This window comes from Alosa alosa, chromosome 9, assembly GCF_017589495.1.
Source record: "Alosa alosa isolate M-15738 ecotype Scorff River chromosome 9, AALO_Geno_1.1, whole genome shotgun sequence".
Classification (NCBI taxonomy): Eukaryota; Metazoa; Chordata; class Actinopteri; order Clupeiformes; family Clupeidae; genus Alosa; species Alosa alosa.
The window spans coordinates 1,131,725-1,154,950 of NC_063197.1; the positions used below are offsets into that span (position 1 = coordinate 1,131,725).

Here is a 23,226-nt window from a genome sequence, read left to right on the forward strand (position 1 = left end):
AGTTTTTTAAACATGCTAACTATGTTAGCAATGCTAACATGCTAACTATGTTAACCATGCGACTTAGCTAACCTAGCTAATCATTTTTAGCAGTTATGCTAACTATGTTAACCATGTGACTTAGCTAACCTAGCTTATCATTTTTAGTAGTTATGCTAACTAGCATGCTAACTATGCTAACCATGTGACTTAGCTAACCTAGCTAATCATTTTTAGCAGTTATGCTAACTATGTTAATTAGCATGCTAACAATGCTAGCCATGTGACTTAGCTAAACCTAGCTAATCATTTTTAGTAGTTATGCTAACTAGCATGCTAACTATGCTAACCATGTGACTTAGCTAACCTAGCTAATCATTTTTAGCAGTTTTGTTAAAAATGCTAACATGCTAACTAGCTACAGTGGTTAGGATTCATAGTTGATGACAAGTGTTGACATAGTTGATGACAAGTTAAAAGTTGTTGATAGACAGCTAGTTTAATAGATAGTTTAATCATAGTTTAAAAGTAGACTGTTTAAAAGTTGAATGTATATAGTTTAAAAGTTGTTGATAGACAGCTAGTTTAATAGATAGATAGTATAATGATGGTTTAAAAGTAGACTGTTTAAAAGTTGCATGTAAAAAGTTCAGTAGTTTAATGGGTTACATTGTTTAACAGTGGATTATTGTAGTGAGGACTTTTATTTTTCAAAGAGTTTTGGGCAGAGGAAACAGTTGAATAGGATGTGTAGCCTTAATTGACCCAGATTGTATGCTTAAAGCCTGAGGCTGCAGGTGGCCTGAACACCTGCCATAGGATTCTAATTGCTTAACGGCCGTATTATGATGTCATAATCGGCAATGTTAAGTCTATGGGGATTTTTAAAAAGTTTTTCTTTAATAGTTTAAAAAGTATAAAAGTTTCAAAGTTGAAAAGACATAGCAGCTTGGTGCGTTTGAATACCTACGTTACAAAGTTTGAATGAAGTTTCTAAGTTAAACTGTTCAAGAGAAATAGCGTACGGAAAAAGTGGTAAGCGGAATAATAATAAGAAGTTGTTGAAGTTGCCTAGGAAGAACAGTACAGTGCATTTTCATGCACTGTAATTAGGCTATACATTCTATCGGCCCAAAAGGCCCGGTATGCCAGATGGCCAGGCCGCTTCTGCGTAGGGCACCAAGGGACAGAGGGGGCAACAAAATGTAGCCAGTAAATAGGAGTAGCTTTACGGCAAACTGCTTTTCACTCTACCTTGAAAATGCTTACAATGTCTAAATGCACCAACATCATATTACCTGAAGAGAGATCTCTTTTGTATATTGAATGTATCTAACCTGTCTCACTTTTGTATTCTTTGACTGAAAATCCATTCAATTATTTGTAGAGGATGGCAAAGGCATTGTTCACATGTTTATATTATTTTAGTTAGTATTTAAAATTACCTGGCGAGAACAGTAGTTGGTAACATGAGTCATGTGTTTTTTGTTTTGGTGGTTGGATTGAAACATGTTTTGATTGAAACATGTTTGTACTGCATAGGTTGTTTTCACAGAAACTGCTAAAGAGGAGGAGGAAACCTGTGTTTGACATTGCACGGAATGTTCTGGAGATGATATATGGACAAACACTTGCTTGGTAACCTACTTCTTAACACCACTGTCACTCACTGGAATGAGAATAGTTTAGCTTAGCTAAAGTGTTTTTGTACGTATTTATATACTTTGTATGTTTATCTATTTTATACTTTTTTTGGCAGGATGGGTTTGCTGTTTACGCCATTGTTGCCGGCAGTACAAATTATAAAACTTATCTGCCTGTTTTACATGAAGAAGGTATGCTTTTGGTTTTTGTAATAACCAACATTACCATTTTGCATGTTTCCACAGTGATTTTTTAACTTTCTTGCAACAGTTACCAGGTCTGAGTTTGGAATGGTTGCCATCACTCTGTCCTTGTGCTCCCTCCAGAGTTGGGTGTAACGTGTTACAAAGTAAAGCCTTACTGTAATCACATTACATTTGTCATTAATGAGTAGTGTAACGCATTACTGTTCTAAATTCAGTAATCACACTACAGTTACTAACAGTGTGCAAAGATTACTTTATTCTCCTATTTGAGATTCTCCTACTAAGAAATAGGAATCCTCCTCCTCAAGCAGTGGAGACGCATGTTGCCGTGGTGTGCTTTACCCTGTCATGAGCAGGGTGCATGGAATCAGGCAGCCTCCTACAGCACTGCCTTTGAGACGGTCTTCTTGGCTTTAGATCAGTGATATTCAACCGGTGGTCCGCGAGGAGGTCCGCAGAGGTACTGAAGGGGGTCCGTCAAATTATTTCATCTGAAGCATTTTTTTTCCTCTTCAGAAAAATTAAAAACGTCCTATAGGCTACATAAACATAAAAAGAACGTAGAAAAGATGATTTGTATTCGTTTATAAAATATCATATAGGCTACATATGAGTCTTAATGCAATCATGTGATCACCGTGGGAACATGCACCATTTAGTTATCTTGCGTCAAAACCAAAACAACTGACGTCCATCTGCCCTAGAATCTATAGACAAAGATTCTATAGTTAACTTTATCAACCATCTCTGCTATAGATACAGTCGGTTAAGACGTTCGGAAAGGTTACCGCCCCCCACGAGGGGGAAAGCATGCTAACCTCAAACAATGGAAGTCAATGGGCGAACTAGCTAACAGTTAGACTTTATACATTCGTTTTACATTCAGGTGGAGTTCTGCTTGTTTCTGAATACAATAATTTGAAGGAATTGTGTTTACTTAACTGCCCAGTGTATGCTAACAACTTAATTCACCCTCGATTGCCCAATGTTGACAATTTCTCTGGAAGCTATATTCAATGGTAGCATCATTAGGTTGCTAACTGGCTAACTTTATATCGTCAGTGTAACATAACCAACTGGTACACATTACTTGTTAAAACTATTCCCACGGCCATTGTAGGAAATGTGCATTCATGTGAGAATAAATTCACATGCAACTTACGAGTATGTGATGTTAAGGCAAAAGGGTTAGCTTGCTAAACCGAGCTACACAGTCCGGCCATTGAAACCAGTTCTACAATGAGTACACTCGAGACAGTTCTGGCCGTTTAACTGGAATTAGCAAAATGAGGGAACTTAATGTTACCCTTAACCTCCTTGACACACAGATAACTCTCAGTTGAAACGTGTTTGTGCCGTTTAGTGATGTTTGCTAAAAGATTTAATATTTTTATAGGTGCTTTCTGTACTCAAGCCGGTGCATCTCCATTAGATTACATGCAATCGAAACTAATGTTTTCCCCCTCGGTGGCTTTTCAGCCACGGTAACCACGGCAACTGGGGGCGGTAACCACGATTATGACTAGTTGCCGACTGTATGTATGCCACTCACCAGGGTCAGACGACCACTCACTAGGTAGGCTATGAGATATTGCATCCATACTCAAGCTGTGATTGTTAACTGTATAGCTGATGACAGACCGGGCAATTTTTGGGCAACACAGTGCAACTAATGAGGGCAGCAGACAACTAGCAACTTTGTTAGCAAAACCACCGCTATTTAGCTAAATCCCATTCAATCTCAATGGAGTAATGGCAGCTAACAGTTTACTGGAAAAAACAATGTCTTCTTAACAGCTTTAGCAAGTAAAAATAGGTGCTAGTTGGTTTTTTAAGCATTTGATGAAGTAAAATGTCCATTTTGGGTTTCAACATAAACACTTAGCGGAGTATAAAGGTATACGAAGCTTCTCTTTTCCTGACACTTAATTCCAAATATCAGGCCTAATGTCTTTTTTTTGGGGGGTCTGTGCTCAGTGTTTCTCTGAAAAAGGTTGAAGACCCCTGCTTAAGATGATTCTTCTTTACTTTCATATTTACAATCAGGCCGTTTATAAGAGCTAAAAATAAAAGACCTGTATAAAAAAAATCTGCTCAAAATGTCACGGTAGCATGTGGAAGTTTAACTGCGTTGCTGGTATTAGTGTGTGTGTGTCACCTTCTTCTGGGAAGGCGACAAGAACATTAGCAAAAAAACAACTCATCGGAGTATTTGTTAGCTTAATAGGCCTACTGAGTGGGAGAGTGAGAAACAGTGCACAACTAACTAATGACTAGTCTAAAGTCATTCACACCACAAATTGTCTCCAAAAGGATTTCAGGGTGTTATACAAACTAGTATTGCCACTATTTTCAATGTAAATAAGAGCATTTAGTATTAATGACAGAAGGTGCGCAACTCGCGAGCGCACTTCACTCAAAGCAGTTCAGTTTTTTGGAAGTTGTATGAGTGTCACCATTCAACAAGGGAGGGTGCAGGGCAGCAGCGCTTCCATAAAACAATTCAGATATGCACAATTGAGTGCACACTGAGGTGCCGTGTTTGTGAACTTGAAGGCAACATTCAGTAAGACATAGCAATGATCAGCTATCTGTAAAAAAATGCCTGGTAGGCCTACAGCGCAACCTGGGTTGGAGTAGTGTAATAGACTAGATTATGCTACCTAATGTTTCATATAACGTCATTAATTAAGTAATAAATAAAAGGGGATGATATCAATAACAGCGTCCATAGAAACATTTCAACGCAGTAACGTAAAAGTTATGTAACACGTTACTTTCCATAGAGAGTAAAGAAGAAATGTAACGGATTACATTTTTTACAGTGGAGAGTAATGTGTAATACACTGGCTCCCTCTATACATTTTTGATGGGATTCAGGACTGGACTCTGGCTGGGACACTTTAAAATGTTGATATTGTTCTCTGTTAACCATTTCTTGCTTTGTTTGGCTGTTTGTTTGAGATTAAGGGTCCAATGCCACCTATAGGGGCAGGTCTCTCGGCAGACTGTCTGGTCTTTTCCTCCAAAATTGTAATGTAGCCCCTTGTTTTAGTGTTACCATTTACCTTGAGAAGCTCACCAGGCCCCACTGATTGAAAAACATCCAAAAAGAATAATTTTCTAACCCCTTCACTTGAAATGGACATGGCGTCATTGGAGTTTAATGTTTTTTTATGCCAATCTCAGGCCATGTCCCTGGGTCAAAAAATAATCCAGTTGTGCTTTTATGAAGGTTACACAGCTTTGCATGTTTGGAGAAGAGTGATCCATGATCAGCATCCATGATTACAAAGTGGTCCATTTTCAGATGGGATGCAAAGTTCAACCACCAAAACAGCATACCCACAGCATACCCACAGCAGCTATAGAAATGTACTCATTTTGGATGTTTACTAACCACTCGGTGAGTTGCACAGTTTTAAAAATTAACGTTAAGGGTTGCTTTGAGGACATGTTTGTGCATGCCCTTAGCCAGCCACTCTGACTCGTTTTGAATCGCCTTTGACTGTTTCAAAGTCGAGACAAGACCCATCGTCAAAATTTCAGTGTGTACCACTCTAGTTCATCCAAAACAAACGGGACTCAAAGTGCTAAATACCGGAATTGTCCTTTAGAGTAAAAAACATAAGAAAAAAGGACTACTTTAAGATTCTGAAGGAAAACTTTATGCACTAAGCAGGGAACCTTGGCCTCATAGGCAGCATTGAACATTTAAACAAGGCAATGATCTTAGACATCCAGTCAAAGTGGGAAATAAATGGTGAATAAGAAACTAAATAAAAAAAATCCAGACCTGAATCCGTCTAAAAGGGAGCACCAAGCCAGAGTGATGGCAAAGAACCGTTCCTGCCTCAAACCTGGATTGCTGCTAGGTGGTGCAGTACAAATCAAAGGTGCAGTACAAATCATTGTGGAGACATTGATTGGTAGCTATTATAAGAACTATTTTGAGTGCTCTAATGGCAAATAAAGATGTTTCCATTGATTTTTTTAAAATGGTATAAATGTTTTTTGAAAATGTGGTAGAAACGTGTGTATCAGCAAGAGTGCGTTTTTTGCACGTCTGATGTTTGTCATCTACAGTACACAGAGGTTAGCAAGCTAAAACAGTTTACTACAAACTGCCTAGCGAGGCAACAAACCGAGGAAAGGCAATAAGTTAATTACATTTCTGACAGAATCTGTGATTTCACATCTTGTTTTCTATAACTACATATTGAGAGGAGTAAAAATATTGATCAATGGATTTATTCAGCTTTGATATGCTATACTGACTTGCCAATATAATGCTTACTAGAGATGCACCGATATGGAATTTTAGGGCCGATAACGATAACCGATATATATTGGTTTGTTGTGGCCGATACCGATACGATAACCGATAATATTACTCTTGAAAAAAAATTGTGAAAAGTGATTTGGGGAAAGCATTTAATAAGCATAATTTTATTGCAGTAATTTTACCTACCACCAAATGATGGACAGAACTCATAATAGTCCTCAATAGTACGGCAGTCAACAACATAACAGTAGCCTAGCCCTACAGTATGTGTGGCTCCTTTAAGTGAACCTGACGTCAGTGAATTGCGAGTAAGTGGCTAGAGAGTTTGAATCGTTTTCATTTAGGACTAAACGCTCATAAACAGCTCAGCTTGGAATAAGCTACAGTATAGCAACCAAATCAGAGTTTGTGAGGGAAACTTAGGTTTAGTTTCAACTTCGGGTAACTGAATAAAGCTGCAACTCCTCAGACTGTATCTTATGTCCGTCTACTCTGTTGCGCACAACCTGCTGCAGCAGAAATGAAAGGCGTTAGCCCCGAAGGTTTTAATAACATATTATGATGACTTGTCTGGAACTGAAGCACGAATGGTTAGCATATTTCTAGGTAATAATACAAAACCCAAGCTAAAGTAATGCAAATATAATACTAAAACACAACTTAGAACTAGGCCTACTTATGTACTTGTCCCACTAACAAGTTTTTTTTTGTTTTGTTTCCCCGACTAGCGCGGTAAAGTGCAAACACACCAGCACCAGACGGCTCTAGATAGGGCTGAGCTCCGCTCTGTTAAGGTTAAATGGCGGGTCATTCACGAGAGGATTTTGAGATGCACAGATTCCCAAATGAACGCATATCCACAGATTTTGTTAGAGTGGTGAAATACATTCACACCGCTGACATTATATTGAGGAAAAAGTATAGCCAACCAAGCTCAAGTAGCTCAGTGTAGCCAGACGGACCTTACGTAGGCCTAAATTAGGACTTTAAAAAATATCGGCGCAAATTATCGGCCAGAATTCTGTTATCGGACTGATAATAATATTTTTTCACTTATCGGCTAATAATATATTGGCCGCCGATATATCTATCGTGCATCCCTAATGCTTACCTAACAAGCAAATTTGTATTAGAAAACAAACGTACTTACAGGTTATATACTAACAGGTTTTTAAATGAAATTGTCAAATGAAAATATTGAAAAATGAAATGAAAATGAAATGAAAATCCGTATTTTCAAGACTGCATAAGTTGCATCAAAAAATGCGCCATGAACAGGAAAAAAAACATATATAAGTCACACCTGACTATAAATCACATTTATTTAGAAATGTATTTCACAAAATCCAAAACCAAAAACAGAGACTATGTAACTGGACTATTAAAGCCAAAAAGATTAATGTTAATGAAGATGAAGGAGTGAAGGCAGCCAAGAGGAGGGCCGGAAGGTAATTGTAAAGCAATTTAGGCTACAAAAGATTCACTGAAAGAAAATGCTGATGTGGTACACCGAGACTGAATTTTTTTAGCTAAAAGACAGAATGACCGAAGCTGCAGCAAGCAGGTGATATTTAGAAATTTATTTCACAAAATTCAAGACCAAGAACAGACAGACTATGTAACTGGACACAGAGGCCAAAAATATTGAGAATTCTACTGGGAATGTTAATGAAGACGATGGAGTGAATAGGGGCAACCTGAGGCAAGCCAAGCTGAGGCAAGCCGAAGGCTGCCAACGAGGGCCCGACGCTAATTGTGAAGCAATTTACAAAAGATTCACTGGACAAAAATGCTGATGTGGTACATGAAAATGTAGCTAAAAGTGTGGAGAATGCAATGCAATCAAGCATTTTGGACGATATATTGGCACAAGCTGGCAGCAGAGCAAATGACTAATAACCCGAATAACGGGTGAGGAATGTTTAGGAGACTGACTCGTAAATCCTCAAATTATGGCTGGGATCTTTTATTTAGGCTGCGCAAAGCATAGCACCTTTATTTCTACATGGTGTGTTTTATTGTGAGACATAGGCTTACTTTTCGTTTGGAGTCGCATACCGGTAGGCTATCAAAAGCAGAAGATACGGACTGTTTACGTTCGGACTGTTTGATTATATTGCTAAATATCGGGACTGATGACCACTAAAAACTGTGGGGTATTTGATGGTTCACTATTAAGTTTCATGTAGTTGAAAGAGTGTCAGGATTTCCATCCGCTTATTGCGAGATAATGCATCCGCATTCATTCATGGAACGTGTGCTGTGCTGTAATGGAAACCTTATTCCGTATCGCCAAAGAGGACAAATTTGTAGGCTGATGCCTGGCAGCAACAATTGTGTTTAAATTATAGGTTATTGCTTCAGCCTTTGGCAAGCTCAGAATGGGGCGGCAAGCGACTCATAACTTGAGAGCGACGAGTTGGAGACTCATATTGTAGGACAAATACTTTTTATTGACAACAATATTAAACCAACCAACAAAATAAAATATTAAGAAGAGCTGTTTTATGAGTGGAATCGAAACAAAATTATTACTGGCCTTCATTTGTCCAAATATGAGGCCTGGCTATAAATTGAATCCCGGCCATAATTTGAGGATTTAGGTATGCACGTGTGTTTCAGGCATAGTGCAAGCACTAATCCCTGACTGAAAGTGCACAGAACTTGTGCATTTGAGAGCGCTCTCGCGGCTGTAGACGGTAATTTTTCATGTAGGGTTATTGTCAGTTAATATGAATTAACATTTAAAAACATGTTAAATTATATATATTTTTTTCATATATAACTCGTACCTGACTATAAGTCGCAGGACCAGCTAAACTATGAAAAAAGTGTGATTTATAGTCTGGAAAATACGGTAACTGACATCAAAAGCAAACGAGAATATTGCAAGCAGTTCAGAGTAATGCAGCTAGCTTACATGTTACAAGTTTACATGATGGTGCACTAGCCCCGTCATGTAAAATGGGCAACCCAATAAGCAAAAAATACACTGATAAGCAAAAAATGTATTATGACCACATAGACGTGAATAATGTTGATGAACCTGTAACAATGGCATATGTCAAGTTCTATGTAAAAAATGTTTTTTTAACTTTTCGTTTATCATTTCAGGATACTGGAATTATGTTTCATGTGTCATGTCATTGACATGTGTATGTGAACCTGTGAAATGACTTGTTGAGCATGCTCTCAGTTTAACACTGGGTGGGTGGACAATTGTTATTGCACTGTTTTTCTAATGGTGTCTTTCCTGTTCATATTTATATTCTGTATAGACCAGTTTGATGATGAACTGCCAGGTTCCAAGAAAACCATGGCGTGCCAGTCAGATGACCACCATCTTCATTACCCTGCTATGTTTTCCCTCTTTTCTGGGTGCAGCTGTGTGTGTCACATGTACAATGTGGTCGTGAGTGGAAAAAGCCATATTATTACTCTTACTATGCATATTAAGTCCTAGTCCAAAGTGTTTTGAGAAAATTTGTGGCACATAATAAAACAATAAGGCACTTCAGTCCTCAATATAAATTGAACAAGTTTTGGATAGTTTGAATTTTCATTCATTTTTATATGTTACACACCTGGCGTATCATAACTAAATTGCTAAGCTGTTTTAACATGCACATTTAATCTCTTTCCCTCCCCTTTAGAATCAAACCATCTCAAAGCTGTGGACCATTCCGTGGCCTGCAGACCATGATTCAGTCTGGAAAACTCTGGGTTAAACAGCTAGAGAGTGCCAACTCTAACTTGGCCTGGCTCACTTGGGTGCACACTTACTTGGTGGAGAACCCGGTGATCTTCCTTTTTCTCACTGCCATGATCTTCTTGTGAGTGCTAATAAAAAGGGTACTTTGGAGTGGGTAAGACTGTTTTTAGTGGCAGGCTAGCACATACTGATGACTTCCGCTAGCCTAGCACCTGCAAACTCTGCAACTAGAAGGACTGGATGAAACGTGTTGAAAACGGTCTCCACTGATAAATATCACACTTGCTAACTTGGAAATGAGGTCCTATGTCCAAAATCCTGAACCACCCCTTTAACATATTTTTTACCTTAACAGTATTATCTATTTTCCAGCATTGTCATCTACTTCCACACGCAGGTGGTAGATGGACAGAGGAAGATAATCACTCTTCTTCAGCATCAAATTGAAAATGTGAGACCAAAGCCTAGCCATGTTTTTAAATAATTATTTAGTATATTTTTAGTATATCCTTTGCCCTTGATATATTCCTCATCATTCTTGTTATTTTTACTTTCTCTAGGAAGGGAAGGATAAAAAGTTTCTGATCACCAAACTGCAGGCAATCCATGAACAGAGTCGACCTTTGTCTTCCCAACGAATCAGAGGAACTAGTGAGGTAAAGGTATTTTCTTTTTATTTAAATTTGCTGTAGCACATCCCATTCACTTCAATTAATATTGGACAATATATGTTTGGTAAAGTCAATGATTAGTTCATTTTGAAATTTCAAAACTGTTAACCACATGATGCTCTGATGTCCTGGGTGTCTTCAACTTCAAATCTCTTAAAGGTGTTGGTGTAGTTGAATAATGACAGTTTGGTATGTTAAATGCATATACAGGGAGGTAAAGTAATGTCATCGCCCCCTACCCCTACAGTGGTGTATGGGATATGCAGGTCCACTCAGTATACCCATTTAAAAAGCATCAAGATTTCCATATTTAAAACATCCAAGGATATGTATCAACAAACAGTTGTGCATTCATAAGTATATTTTTGGGCTTTTTGCCTTTATTTGGAAAAAAAAAAGAAAATTGACAGGAAGTGAGTGGGAGAGAGAGAGAGATGGGGTGGGATCAGGATATGACTGCAGGTCGGATTTGAACCTGGGTCATCGGTACTTGGTCCCGCACATGGTATGGGTGCTGTAGCCTGTTGCGCCACAGCACTCCCATTTGTGATAGAATTATGACATGAGGTATTAGATGTGACAGTCATTTCAATGCTGGATATGAAAAAAAAAAAAACTCTTGTCCAATAAGATGACACTCCACCACCTAAGCAATATCACAGTATACCCACTACAGCAAACTAGACTACACACAGTACATACATACATACCAGAGGAGGCTCCTTCATTGAGGAAAGGGAGGAACACCCTCCCTAAAACTTCAGAGAAAAATCAAAAATATATAAAGTGAATTGCTAATCTGATAAATTACTGTTAATATTACTATTTGAACACTTAGAATGAACCATCGAACACTTAAAATGAAACATCGTTCCCCTAGTCAAAATGCCACCAGCACCCCCTATCGCAATTGAAAATTACTGCAAGGCTTCCTCCTCAAACCCCTCATTAATATCCATTATAAATGCCTCAGACATACGCAGAGTTTGTGTGTGTGGGGGGGTGGAGCACTGCCCCCCCCCCCCCCCCCCGGTGAAAACGGGTAATTGCATTGTTTCAAAAATTAGTGAAATACGTCTGGCATGACCAGATATTTTAAAAATAATTTAAAATAACACAAAACAACAATATAAGGAACGGGCTGCGGTTGATGATGGGAGCAGCCAAGTTTTCTTCTCTTGCGATCCTTCACGTCGAAAGCAACATTACGGTCAACCTGACAAGGCATGCAGGACGCAAAAAACGAAAATTACTGTTGTACTAGTATGGACATCTTGCCGTGCAAACGTTGCAATGAAGGTTGCCTAAATGCCATGTACATAAATGTACGGTCAGCTTACTAATTGATTTTGCGTTGTGTGTAGATTTGGAATTTTTATTCCACTTTGTTTAAACAGCAAAGTGGCGAAGTCTGTTCACCTGTTTGGAACTGGCGTGGCCAATGTGACGCGTGTAGGCCTGGCTAGATACACCATGCCCCTTTTTGTGCATCTAGGCCAGTGTTTCTCAAACTTTTTCAGACCAAGGACCACTTAACCAATAAAAAAAAACCTCACGGACCACCTACTGTAGCTAAAAAAAAAGAAGAGTAGACATACTTCAACAGTATATTATAATAGGCCTACTCACCTTGCTTATTGTGTCAAAGGATTCATATGATTTAAACTGGCGTAGCTTGCATAGGCATGTTGCTGTTTGAATTTACATACAAGTTGGTTCAATATTGCAAACAACTCATCTATATTATATTTGACCACGTCTGCTCGCGGACCACTTTGGATAGCTTGCCGACCACACTTTGAGAAACACTGATCTAGGCCTACTGATCGCTGTGGATTACTTTTTTTCGTGTCATTAGACAGCAAAATATGAATATTTTTTTTCGGTAACACTTTATTTTAATGTGTCGCTGTTACAGTGTACCTATCTAATTAGGTACAGTGGTACAACCTGTGTAACAACATGTACTATCAGGTACTATCATTGTACTTGCATTATGTATTTGTGGGTACCTACATAATATAGTTGTTACATTGTAATACTGAGTGCTTTTACAAAACTTTGCCAATTTGCCTAAATTTTCATCAGAGGCAAAGAGCTGACCTGAGACCTGCTGGATGGGGTAAATCTGGTCATGATAGATTTGATATACAAACCATTCTTAGCTCCAGTCAAGGCCTCATTGTCTTCAGTGTACATGTAACAGCTGTGCTGCTACAACCTTGTTACTCTTTGATACAGTGGAATAAACCTATTAAGTGTACCATTTAATTACTTACATGTACATATGACATGTATGTTATGTGTTCGATGTCTTGGAACAAGTTCCAAAAATTCATATAAAAAAAAGATGGTACGGCTAGTGTACTGAATGCTACATGGTATGACAAATACATAGCGCAACATTGCCAGTTAAAAATGCTACATAGTACATACTGCTGCTTTAAATGTGTCAGGGTAGGCGGTATACATACTCCATTGTTTACATTTGCCACCAACACCAATCAAGCACACCTTCCTTCCTCCGTTATTTTTATAACCACCAGCCGCCACTGATACATACATATATATATACATACATACATACATACATACATACATACATACATACAACAGACTTGCAGTGTCACACACAGAGATACACATATATTCATTCAACCTTTATTTATTTCTCAGAAAATCATTGAGGGTAGCCCTCATTTTCAGTCATGCTGAGACTCATAATAAAATGGTGCACAATGGTTGTAGTGAAATGTACAAAAAAAGTTAAAACAAATTGATGTAGGCAGGATTACATGTATACATGTAAACATAATGTACATTTATGTATAAATTCATAGTTTTTGATTTTTTGATTTGGCTGACATTTCACAGGTTAATCATTATTACACTGCGTTCCAAATAGGGATGGGCATCATTAAGAAATTATCGATATCGATGCCATTGCCGATTCTGCTTGTCGATGCGATTCCTTATCAATTCCCATATCGATTCCTGTACCATTTGCTGAACACTTATAGGATGGCTTTGAGAGTTGTTGGCTTTTAATGTCTAATTTAAAGTGGTTTTAGAGAATGAATATCAAGTGTGTAATAACAATACAGAAGTTGAATACTTCATATAAAATAAAATTTCTAAAAAAGTAAAAAAATTTTAAAACAAAGCTTTGTATTGGAATCGTTAGTGGAATCGTTAACGTTTGGATGTGTATGATTCCGATGGATCGGAACATTTGGAACCGGTTCCTTACTGATACTTGGAACCGATTCCCAAGCCTAGTTCCAAATGAGTATGCAAATTACATTTTTTTCAGATTTTTTCTTAAATAGTTGATGCAAATGACAGTCAGTATATAAGTCATTTTTTGTCAAAAATAAAAAAAACTCAAAATGCAAACTGTTCCAAATGATTATGCACAACAGAATTTTAAGACATTTTATAGGTTGTAAAGAACTAAAAATTGTCATTTGTTGAATTTGCAGCATTATGAGGTCATATCAATTAAATCAAAAGTTATTTCAATCAAAAACATCTTAACATGCCAAGTTACATGTTAGGACCCCTTCATTGATATCACCTTCACAATTCTTGCATCCACTGAACTTGTGAGTTCTTGGAGAGTTTCTTCTTTACAGTAATGTCTTTGCAGGATGTCAGAATAGCCTCCCAGAGCTGCTGCTTGGATGTGAACTACTTCCCACCCTCATTGATCTTTTGCTTGATGATGCTCCAAAGGTTCTCAATAGGGTTGAGGTCAGGGGAAGATGGGGGCAACACCATGAGTCTCTCTCATTTTATGCCCATAGCAGCCAATGACCCAGAGGTATTCTTTGCAGCATGAGGTGGTGCATTGTCATGCATTGAGATGATTTTGCTACGGAAGGCACGGTTCTTCTTTTTGTACTACGGAAGAAAGTGGTCAGTCAGAAACTCTACACACATGATATTGTTTTCTTCAGCAGAGTCTACGCCACCCAGATCTGCCACAATTTCATGTATTAATACTTGCATTGATTTAATTTAGATTTTTAAATAATAAAAATACAAAAAGAAGCGTATTATAAAAATTCTTATATTTTGACGTGTATCACCGCTGCAAGCTGGCAGCTCGACTTGCCTTTCATGTGTGTGTAGGGCAGACTGTCCTGAATCTGCCAATATCATTTCCATGGTGGAGGGATACTGAGGGCTGAGCAAATGTGAAAATGTGGTGTGTGCCTTACGAAAATAAATGGCATTTTTTATTTAGCCCTATGAGCCCTACTCTATCTTTGGCCATTCTTACTACCTTTAGTTATTATCCTTGTCATTGTAAGTGCCATTTACACATGCTATATTTTGTCAGCACAGTCTAGGCCAGGGGTTCCCAAACTTTTCCTTGACAAGGCCCCCCCCAAATACCACTAGGTTCTGGCCAAGGACCCCTTGATGTGTTATTAAACCCATCGACAATACTACGGCAAATTAAAAAATACATTAAGCTAATCCTAATAATTATTTTAGCCACAAGCACGTTGTGATGGAGCATACAGTGTGTAAAATTACATTTGGGGCGTTCTGCTATATGAGAGCTATCACTCTACTATTATTCCCAGTCATTTTCATGGAAAATAATGTTCAGATATGTGACAAATTATTATAATGGCATTGTATAACAACCCTCATAGTAATGGGTATATTTAAAATTTTTCAAATGTATTTATTTGTTGCTTTTATTTTTCTTTCCAACTTGCTGAGGCCCCCCTGGCACCCCCTTGCGGCCCCCGGCCCCCACTTTGAAAACCACTGGTCTAGGCTATCCAGATCTGCCACCATTTCATATATTAATACTTGCATTGATTTGATTTTGATTTTTAAATGATACAAAGACAAAAAGCGTATTTCTTACATTTTGAAATGTATCTCACCACAGCAAGCTGCCAGCTGGACATGACTTACATGTATGTGTAGGACAGACTGTCCTGAATCTGGCAATATAAAAACAATGTTGGAGGGGGACTTTGGGGCTGAGCAATGTACAGACATATGTGGTGTGCGCCTTACAGAAATAAATGCCATTTTTTAATTTAGTGATAAAAAAATGACCTTTCTGCTCTCCATATCTGTGACACGAACTAATCTGACCTGACTTGACCCGAGTTTGCGTGTTAGCGTGTGTGCACTCATGATGATTCTTTAAGACAACTTTTTACTGCATTGCCATGAACAAAGTAAAGGCAAAAAGGTGTTTCTTTGTCGAACAAATTGGGATGCAATGTGAGCCTTGGAATTGGATGCCACGCAGGAATTTGCTAACCTGACTCCGCCAGATGGATGCTTCGCATTTGCTCTGCATGTCCATCTGGGAACTTTCCGTTGGAGAACTTTTGGGAAGGGGCGAAAATACTGGTTAGCTGATTGGATAAACCATCTGTCCATCACCACCTATGTTGGTTATCGACGGGCCAAGTCAACCAATCAGATGAACAAAGTGTTCTTCTAATGCCTTCGTTTAACATACAATTAAGTTAGGTAAGGTAACTAACATTAATGTTTTTAAACTTGCCATTTGTATGTGACATGTACCTCATTAACGACAATCCCCACCAAGTTTTCACGGTAGGCCCTACACTTCTGAAGAAAGTATATTCCTCCATTATGGACTGTAATTGGCCGTGGAGGATGTCTGTCGTTCATTCCTCCCAGCTGCATGGCTGAGACTCATAGCTTCACATGCTTCCACAGGAATACTTTCTAATTCGGATAAAACTTGCGTGATAGCTATGCTCATCTGTGGATGCCGTCATGTTGTTTGTTGCGTCACACCTAAACCCGCTCTAAAACCAACGCTGATTGGCCGTTCGTTTGGCGAACTGCTCCAAATTTTCTCTATCGGTAAGATCAGTGGCGTAACAAACCAATGGTGGGCCCAGGTGTGAGAGCCCTGCGCGGGCCCCATACCGACGAACTTTGGCCCAGGATGAATTAGCTCTGATACATGCAATACACATTAAGGGTGACTTCAATTGTTTATGCAAAGGGCCTGAGGGACCGAAGTAGTTTAGTAGTTACAGATTACAATTTCAAATAAAAAACACACGACTACATATCCATTACATGTGAAAACATTAAAAAATTATTTTATTAACAGCCTGCAGGCTAGGGTAATCTAATATTACTGCATTAACATCAACTCGCATGGAATTATGGGAACACTCAATGCGCCTCTTCAAACCTCTGCTGAAACTGCAAGCGTAGATTGCTTTATGTTATAAACTTCGACTGGCGAAAACAAAACTTAATGTAGCCTAACTTATTTAACCGTCCAGAAACCAAATAAAATCATTCATATGCATACAATCCCCAATATATGTGAATTAGGCCATTAGAAGAAGGCCATCTTACGAGCCTTTCAAGTGTAAAATCGTCAACGATGTTCCCAATATTTAATGCTCTGGCTCTCGTATTTTCAATGGACAGGATAGCTAACCCACGGAGTCTCTCCTGCCCCATGCTGCTCCTTTGGTAGGTCTTAATAAGTTTGAGTTTGGAAAAAGATCGCTTAGCTGTTGCCACAGTCACAGGCAATGTCAGAAACAACATGAGTACACACTTCCCCGAATGTGGATGTTACACTGTCATAATCTACCACCAGCATTTTGGCAAGTTGAAAAATAGATGACTTCTGTGAAATCTCTGCTTTAAAGCAAGACCTGAATGAGAGGAGTTGTGTTGGGAATGTCAGTGCAATGTCCCTGCTATAATGGTCTGACAAATGTCTTGCCTTTTCAAGCAGTTAATCATCACCTGCGAGTTGAAGGGTCATACATAAAGACTCAAATACATGACAAGTTTCCCGTCATGTGTTTGAATCTCTCTCTGCATCGGTTAAGCGCTCATCTTCCGATAGATCGTCAAAGTGAAGCTTCACTCTCCGTGCTCTAACATTCTAAAGTTCTAAAACAAAACAAAAAAGGAGGCAGGGCGGGGGTAGCAACGGGCCCCGGGAGGTCACGGGCCCTGGTGCGACTGCACTTGCTGCACCTACTATAGTTACGCCACTGGGTAAGATGCCAGACTGATCTGCGAGTGGAAAACTGAAGCTTGCGAGATCAGGATGATCTCACGCGGCTAGGAATTTGCTAGGATTCTAAAAAACGGATTATGAACATGCTTTGCCATAGAGAAACACATGATAGCATTGGGTTATGAAAAAGCTTTGCCCCACAACACAAAAACGTGGGGTAAGTCGAGCTATATGAAGTTATTATTTTGCTGTCACTTCGTCTGTTTATATCCCAAAAGGATGTACTTGGTATCAAATGATAGCTCTGTGTCTCCTCTTTCATCTGACATGCATGGCATATCTATCCGATCACAGGTTTGTGAGTAATTCAAACGAGAGTAATGCGTGTGCAGGTGAACACAGAGAAGTATAGACTGTAAATTTGCAATTTGATTTAATTTCATGATTTTTTTTTAAATTTTCATACTTGATTGTACAGACAAGTGCAGGCTCGGACTGGTAATCTGTACAACCGGGCAAATGCCCGGTGGGCCGGTCCACATGTGGGCCGGTGACCTCCGGGATTTTTTTTTTTTTTTTAGACTAGGCCTATTTGCGGCCCGTCATGTAGGCATAGGCCTAGCCTATAAATGCAGTTGCATCCATTTGGCTTGGGGGGTGACCGGTCAATCATTTTGGCCTCTTCATGACAGATTCAGTGTGTGTTACGATCGCGCCCCCCTGCCCCACCCCTCAAGTGGATTTGTCCAAGCAGCCGCTAGGTTTGTGGGGAAATATAGCCTACGAGTGCATGGTAGCCTAGTAGGTGCCCTCCGCTGGCTGGTGTTCACATCATCACAGTTTAACCGTAAAACAGCAACCAGAGGTCTAGTTTTATTCCATAAATATATTGTTTTTATAGACGCGTTGTATCGCTTACCAAGAGCTTCCATTTACTGCACCATGTAGGCTACTGTAGTGCGGTTCTGTCAACATAAAAAAAAACTACGGGTAGTCTACAATTTTCACACAACTTGGTGGAAAAGTGTAGCACAGGTTAAAGAAAATCCATTAATTTTTGGAGCTGATCCTACTCCAAAGGAACTTCAAAGTATTTCCCATATAGTAGGCCTAGCCTTTTAGCTCACAACGACAGTGAAAGTGAAACTTGGAAAGTGGAAGTCTCTCCACCGAGTGTTACATTAAATGCACAATCAATCACGATTCGCGAGTCGATGCAGGTAAAAAGTAGGCCATCAACTGGTAGGTTAGTAACGAAGGTAGCCTAATTTTGCACAATGTGATGACGGCACACAAACTTGGGCAAAAACGTTTAGTAGCCTATACACTTGTGGTGATAGCCTACAGTTAATGTGAATCGCGGACTATAACCAAAGTAAAGGAGATTTGCACCAAATTAAGGCTGTGGTTGTGTTTCTACAACATGTTGGCACAAAACGTAATCTCTGTCAACTATGACGATGTCCATGTTCAGTAGCCTATATTTTTTAGTCAAGCAGTGACGTGGTTTAATGCATGGGGTAACATGACGTGAGACAGACAGATTATGAGACTGTCTTGCCTATCCCTAAATCCTGTCCTTCTCAAATCACTTTAAAATGGTGTGATTAGCAACCAGAAATGAAAAAAAAAAATCCCGGAGAGACACTTCCGGACCCCCGTGTTGTGATTATACGCTATAGATCTAAACTCTAAATGTTTAATGTTTGGGTTCAGTTTATGAAGTGTTGCTACAGCATAATAGGCCTACTGGGTGTTTGTTATTTATGGGGGGGGGGGGGGGGCGGATCGTCGGTCAAGTGGTGGGCCAGTCCAGGAGAAAATTGCCAGGGCCGAATTTTGTTCCCAGTCCGACCCTGGACAAGTGCGTAGTCTCGTTGGAAAGCCCCACTTCTGCTCTGTTATGCAATAAAAGTTTCATCTCGCTGAGATGAACAGTTCCGGAGCAATGTAACAGAGAAGAAAGGGTGTGTTTTTTGACGCACTTTGCGTCAATCGGGTTCTAAGGGTTAATAATGTGGAACATCCTTCTTAAGTAGTTTTCCTTTGATTGGGCTCACCTGGCAAACTAGTTATCACAGGTGTCTGAGATTGATTTCAATGATCCAAAGAGCCCTGAGACACAATACCATCCAAGAGTTTAATTAAAAAAACTAAAAAATAAATGTTTGACACTTAAATCCAATTTGCATAATAATTTGGAACACGGTGTATGGTAATGATGATATCCACATTGCCAAAGTACATGTCTGGTGTAGTGTCACCATCTGGCAACAGAAAGAATGGCTATTACACTAGTGACACATGATCAATTTTGATGCACTTCTCCTTGATGGTTCATCAGAATGATTCCAAAATTAGAGGGCATGATGTCAAGATGTTTCTGATGTTGAATTGTGAAGGGATTGTTGAGGGATTGTTGATTGTCCAAATGGTGATGCAATGAATTTAAAAATAATTGCTTTACGGCAATTGTGTATGAAATTGTGTCATTACCTTGTCAGTCAACACTTTTTGCCAGCGTGTAAACAAATTCACATACGTGTCCAGTGGCAAGGGTGTTAACCATAAGTAGTATTTACGGCTGTTGTGTGAAATACTAGTAGGCCTACTCTGCAACTGCGGGGGAACCCAGTAGCAAAACAAACCTTGAAACTGCATTGGCGTTTTAACGAAAGTAAAGAAATGAAATTAAATGAAGGAATTGCTATTTTTTTGTGAATTCATTTTTTACTGACAGGTTATGAGTTTTTTACTGACTGGTTACACCAGGGGTGAAAGTAGGCCGGTACAGTCAGGCACCACCATAAGATTCAGTGGTGGTACGCAGTACCGGAAAAAGTCTTTCTCACGCTAACTTTTCATCTATGCTTATTGTTTTTCAGGACTCCAGTTATTATTGAGCTTTAATGATAATAAATGCAAGCAGCATGTTACATCCAGACGTCCATATTGAATCAAACAGCACATCGCTCAGACTAATATACCCAACTGGACAGCAATGGTGGTAAACCGTATTCTTCATGGTCATTTATTGTTACACCTCCGTGTAAGTGTGCAAGGAGAGTAAAAATCTTGCTACATCAAATAAATATTTGCTACTAAGTGCTAATGGTAGGAGTGTTATGTTGATGTTATAGCAGTTTTGTCTGAATAGATGTGTGTGTGTGTGTGTGTGTATGTGTACAGTACTGTTGAAAGAGTTTATGTAGTTTATATAGTGTGAAATTGAGAAACTGTAAGAGACAGGGAAATTTATGTTTCTGACAGGAGTCAATTTCAGATAGAAAAAAAATATATATACTAACAATTACTAACAATGCAGTTTGAGAATTAATGGCAAAGGAAATTATGTTTGAGTTCATGTCTTTCATAAGTCTTTTATTTTACACACCTTTCGAAAATCATCTTTTGGTGATCTCACAATTAAAACAATGAGGAAAAATCCAACCTTGAGGGGAAAGAAATTTATTCTGAGAAACAAAAATACCTCATAACAGGGAGGCTACACCAGTCCCCTAACTGAAATGTTCAGTTCGCGTTGCGTCTGCTGCAACAATTAGCTTCCATTATGATCAGAGGAACTGGCTACACCAGATGTGATAGTGGTGCATACGTTCGAAAAAATAGACCAGTCTTCTGAAACAATTTTTACACGCCGTGAACAGATCGCTTCAGTTACGCGCCCGGCAGTGTTGTGGCTGAATGCGTTCATTGAATGATAGTTTATGAACTCGTTCATATTTTGGGTGAACGTGAACTGAACGTACTGTATTACTGCCTGATAAACGTTACTGTGAACTCGTTCATTCTGGTGTCTGTGAACTGTACGCTCTCTCAGTTTAACTTCGTTCAATAGGGTGCCAGATTTCTACAGAGCCTTCCAGGCGAATACCCGGCTATAACACACAGTAAACAGGCCTTAATATGTAGCGGAAAAAACACCTGATCTGGCAAGGCCAGCCATCAGTGTCGCACCGCCGCATGCGTCATCAAAACAAAAGCAGCGTGTAGGCCAGCATTTCTCAAACTATAGGCTGCGGTCCTTTTTCCCATAGGAAAAAGAATGAGACAATTTGGGACAACATAGGCCAAGTTATGGACAGGCAGCTTAAAGCAGACCCATGGGGCAGTGGGGAGTAACTTTCAGTTTCCGTTTTGATGCCCCATGGGTCTGCTTTAAGCTGCCTGTCCATAACTTTGCCTACGTTGTCCTAAATTGTCTCATTCTTTTTTCGATGGGCTGCATGTGGTGAGCTTATACAACAAGGCTATGGGTCAATTTACACTGAACTTACACTTCAAGGCTATTGACAGCATATTCTGATTTACAGGATAACAAAAGTAGATATCCATAAATCCCTCTGTAATTTCCCCCCCATCTGAACACAATGAAAACTTAATTTTGAACCTGGCTGTATCCAATGCTCAGTTTTTTTGTTTTAAAATGTATGCAAATTAGCGCATATTTAAAAAAATATGCCTAATTTGCATATGTAAACATTCAATTACAGAAAACTTGTAATACACTTTTGAGTTTTGGAAAACACTTTTCCATTTACATCGGGATTTTGAAAATATTCAGTGTCAGAGTCAATAAAATGAGCCCTGCATGAGTAGCGAAATTGACAAGCAGCTGTAAGTAAGCATGCAGTATTCTAACGTTAGCTTTGAGATACTGCTTGATTGCATAACTTAACTTAACTTAGTTTAGTCTTCTCAATGTACTATGTTGTGATAAGACCTTAGCAGTTAACTTTAATGCAGCAGTTTTGAACAAATTTGCGCAGCATTGTAACGATGCTAAGCGGATTTAGTAGCAATTTAGCATCTTCTATGCAATGCTTCTATGTGGCAACAATCCTTCAAAAATCATTAATGTTTTGTTAAATGCACATGCAGAGGAGGGGCAGCGGGCTCGTTACGAGAGAGAGCGGGGCAAGGAAAGGCTGCGTGCGTAAAAAGTGCAGCTCAGTGAAAGGATTTTTATCTTATCTTTTAATTTAAATAGTACAACATAGAAGATTAATGTGTAACGGCCGGTTTTGATTTCATGGCGCCCCGCCACAGATTAGTCAACGTATGGGAAACACTGCTATTAGCACTGAGGTCACCTTTTGAAGATTTTTGGTAGAGTTGGTGATCCCAAGATGATACTTTTTTTCTGTAACTCTCCAACAGCGGTTCTCATGGAATTTGTTTGCCTCTCTTACCATCCTCCTCACTGCGTGGGGGCAAAATAAACATCAAACATCCAAGCAAGTTTTGTCATATTTCCAGTTTATTAGAACCTTTTAATTATTGTTCTACCTATAAATATGGGCATTTTCAACCAAGTACCTAGTTTTTGTAGGCTTTCCCTGACTAACAAAAGTCAACACATTTTCCTTTTATTTACATTTAGTGTACTCTCTTGTCTTTCCCAAGTTGGAAAATGACTAGGGGATTTAACCTCCTGTGCCACTTTTCATATTTTCATACCTTAGTGAAAAAGAAAGTAATGAACCACTGCTGAAAGTTCACAGACACTCTGATTAACTTAGTTTACTTAAAGTAGAATATAAATGAAAAAAAATGCTCCGGTTTAAATTTGTATGCTAGGCATGCCAATAATAGTAGTTAATATGTTTTTACTAAAAATATGTATTTCTTTATGAGATATTAATTTTTTCTCAAAATATATTTGCTTCCCTTCAAGATTTCCTCATTATTTTCATTGTGCA

At 38.9% G+C, this 23,226-nt stretch overlaps 1 protein-coding gene across 5 annotated transcripts in view; it reads left to right on the forward strand.

The window, feature by feature from the left end:
- tmc6b (transmembrane channel-like 6b) overlaps positions 1–21,580 on the forward strand; it is an 82,610-nt gene extending 61,030 nt beyond the window's left edge. For 2 of the 5 annotated variants that reach the window (XM_048252422.1, XM_048252423.1), the window contains exons 15-21: positions 1,522–1,617; positions 1,739–1,814; positions 9,393–9,526; positions 9,768–9,947; positions 10,199–10,277; positions 10,387–10,482; positions 20,389–21,580. In XM_048252422.1, the coding sequence (XP_048108379.1) occupies positions 1,522–1,617; positions 1,739–1,814; positions 9,393–9,526; positions 9,768–9,947; positions 10,199–10,277; positions 10,387–10,482; positions 20,389–20,406 (679 nt within the window). In that variant the 3' untranslated portion in view covers positions 20,407–21,580. Of the gene's footprint in view, positions 1–1,521; positions 1,618–1,738; positions 1,815–5,064; positions 5,236–9,392; positions 9,527–9,767; positions 9,948–10,198; positions 10,278–10,386; positions 10,483–20,388 lie in introns of those variants that run through there. The other 3 variants (XM_048252424.1, XR_007194552.1, XM_048252425.1) reach the window with 3 other exon arrangements.
- The last annotated feature ends 1,646 nt before the right edge of the window (positions 21,581–23,226 follow it).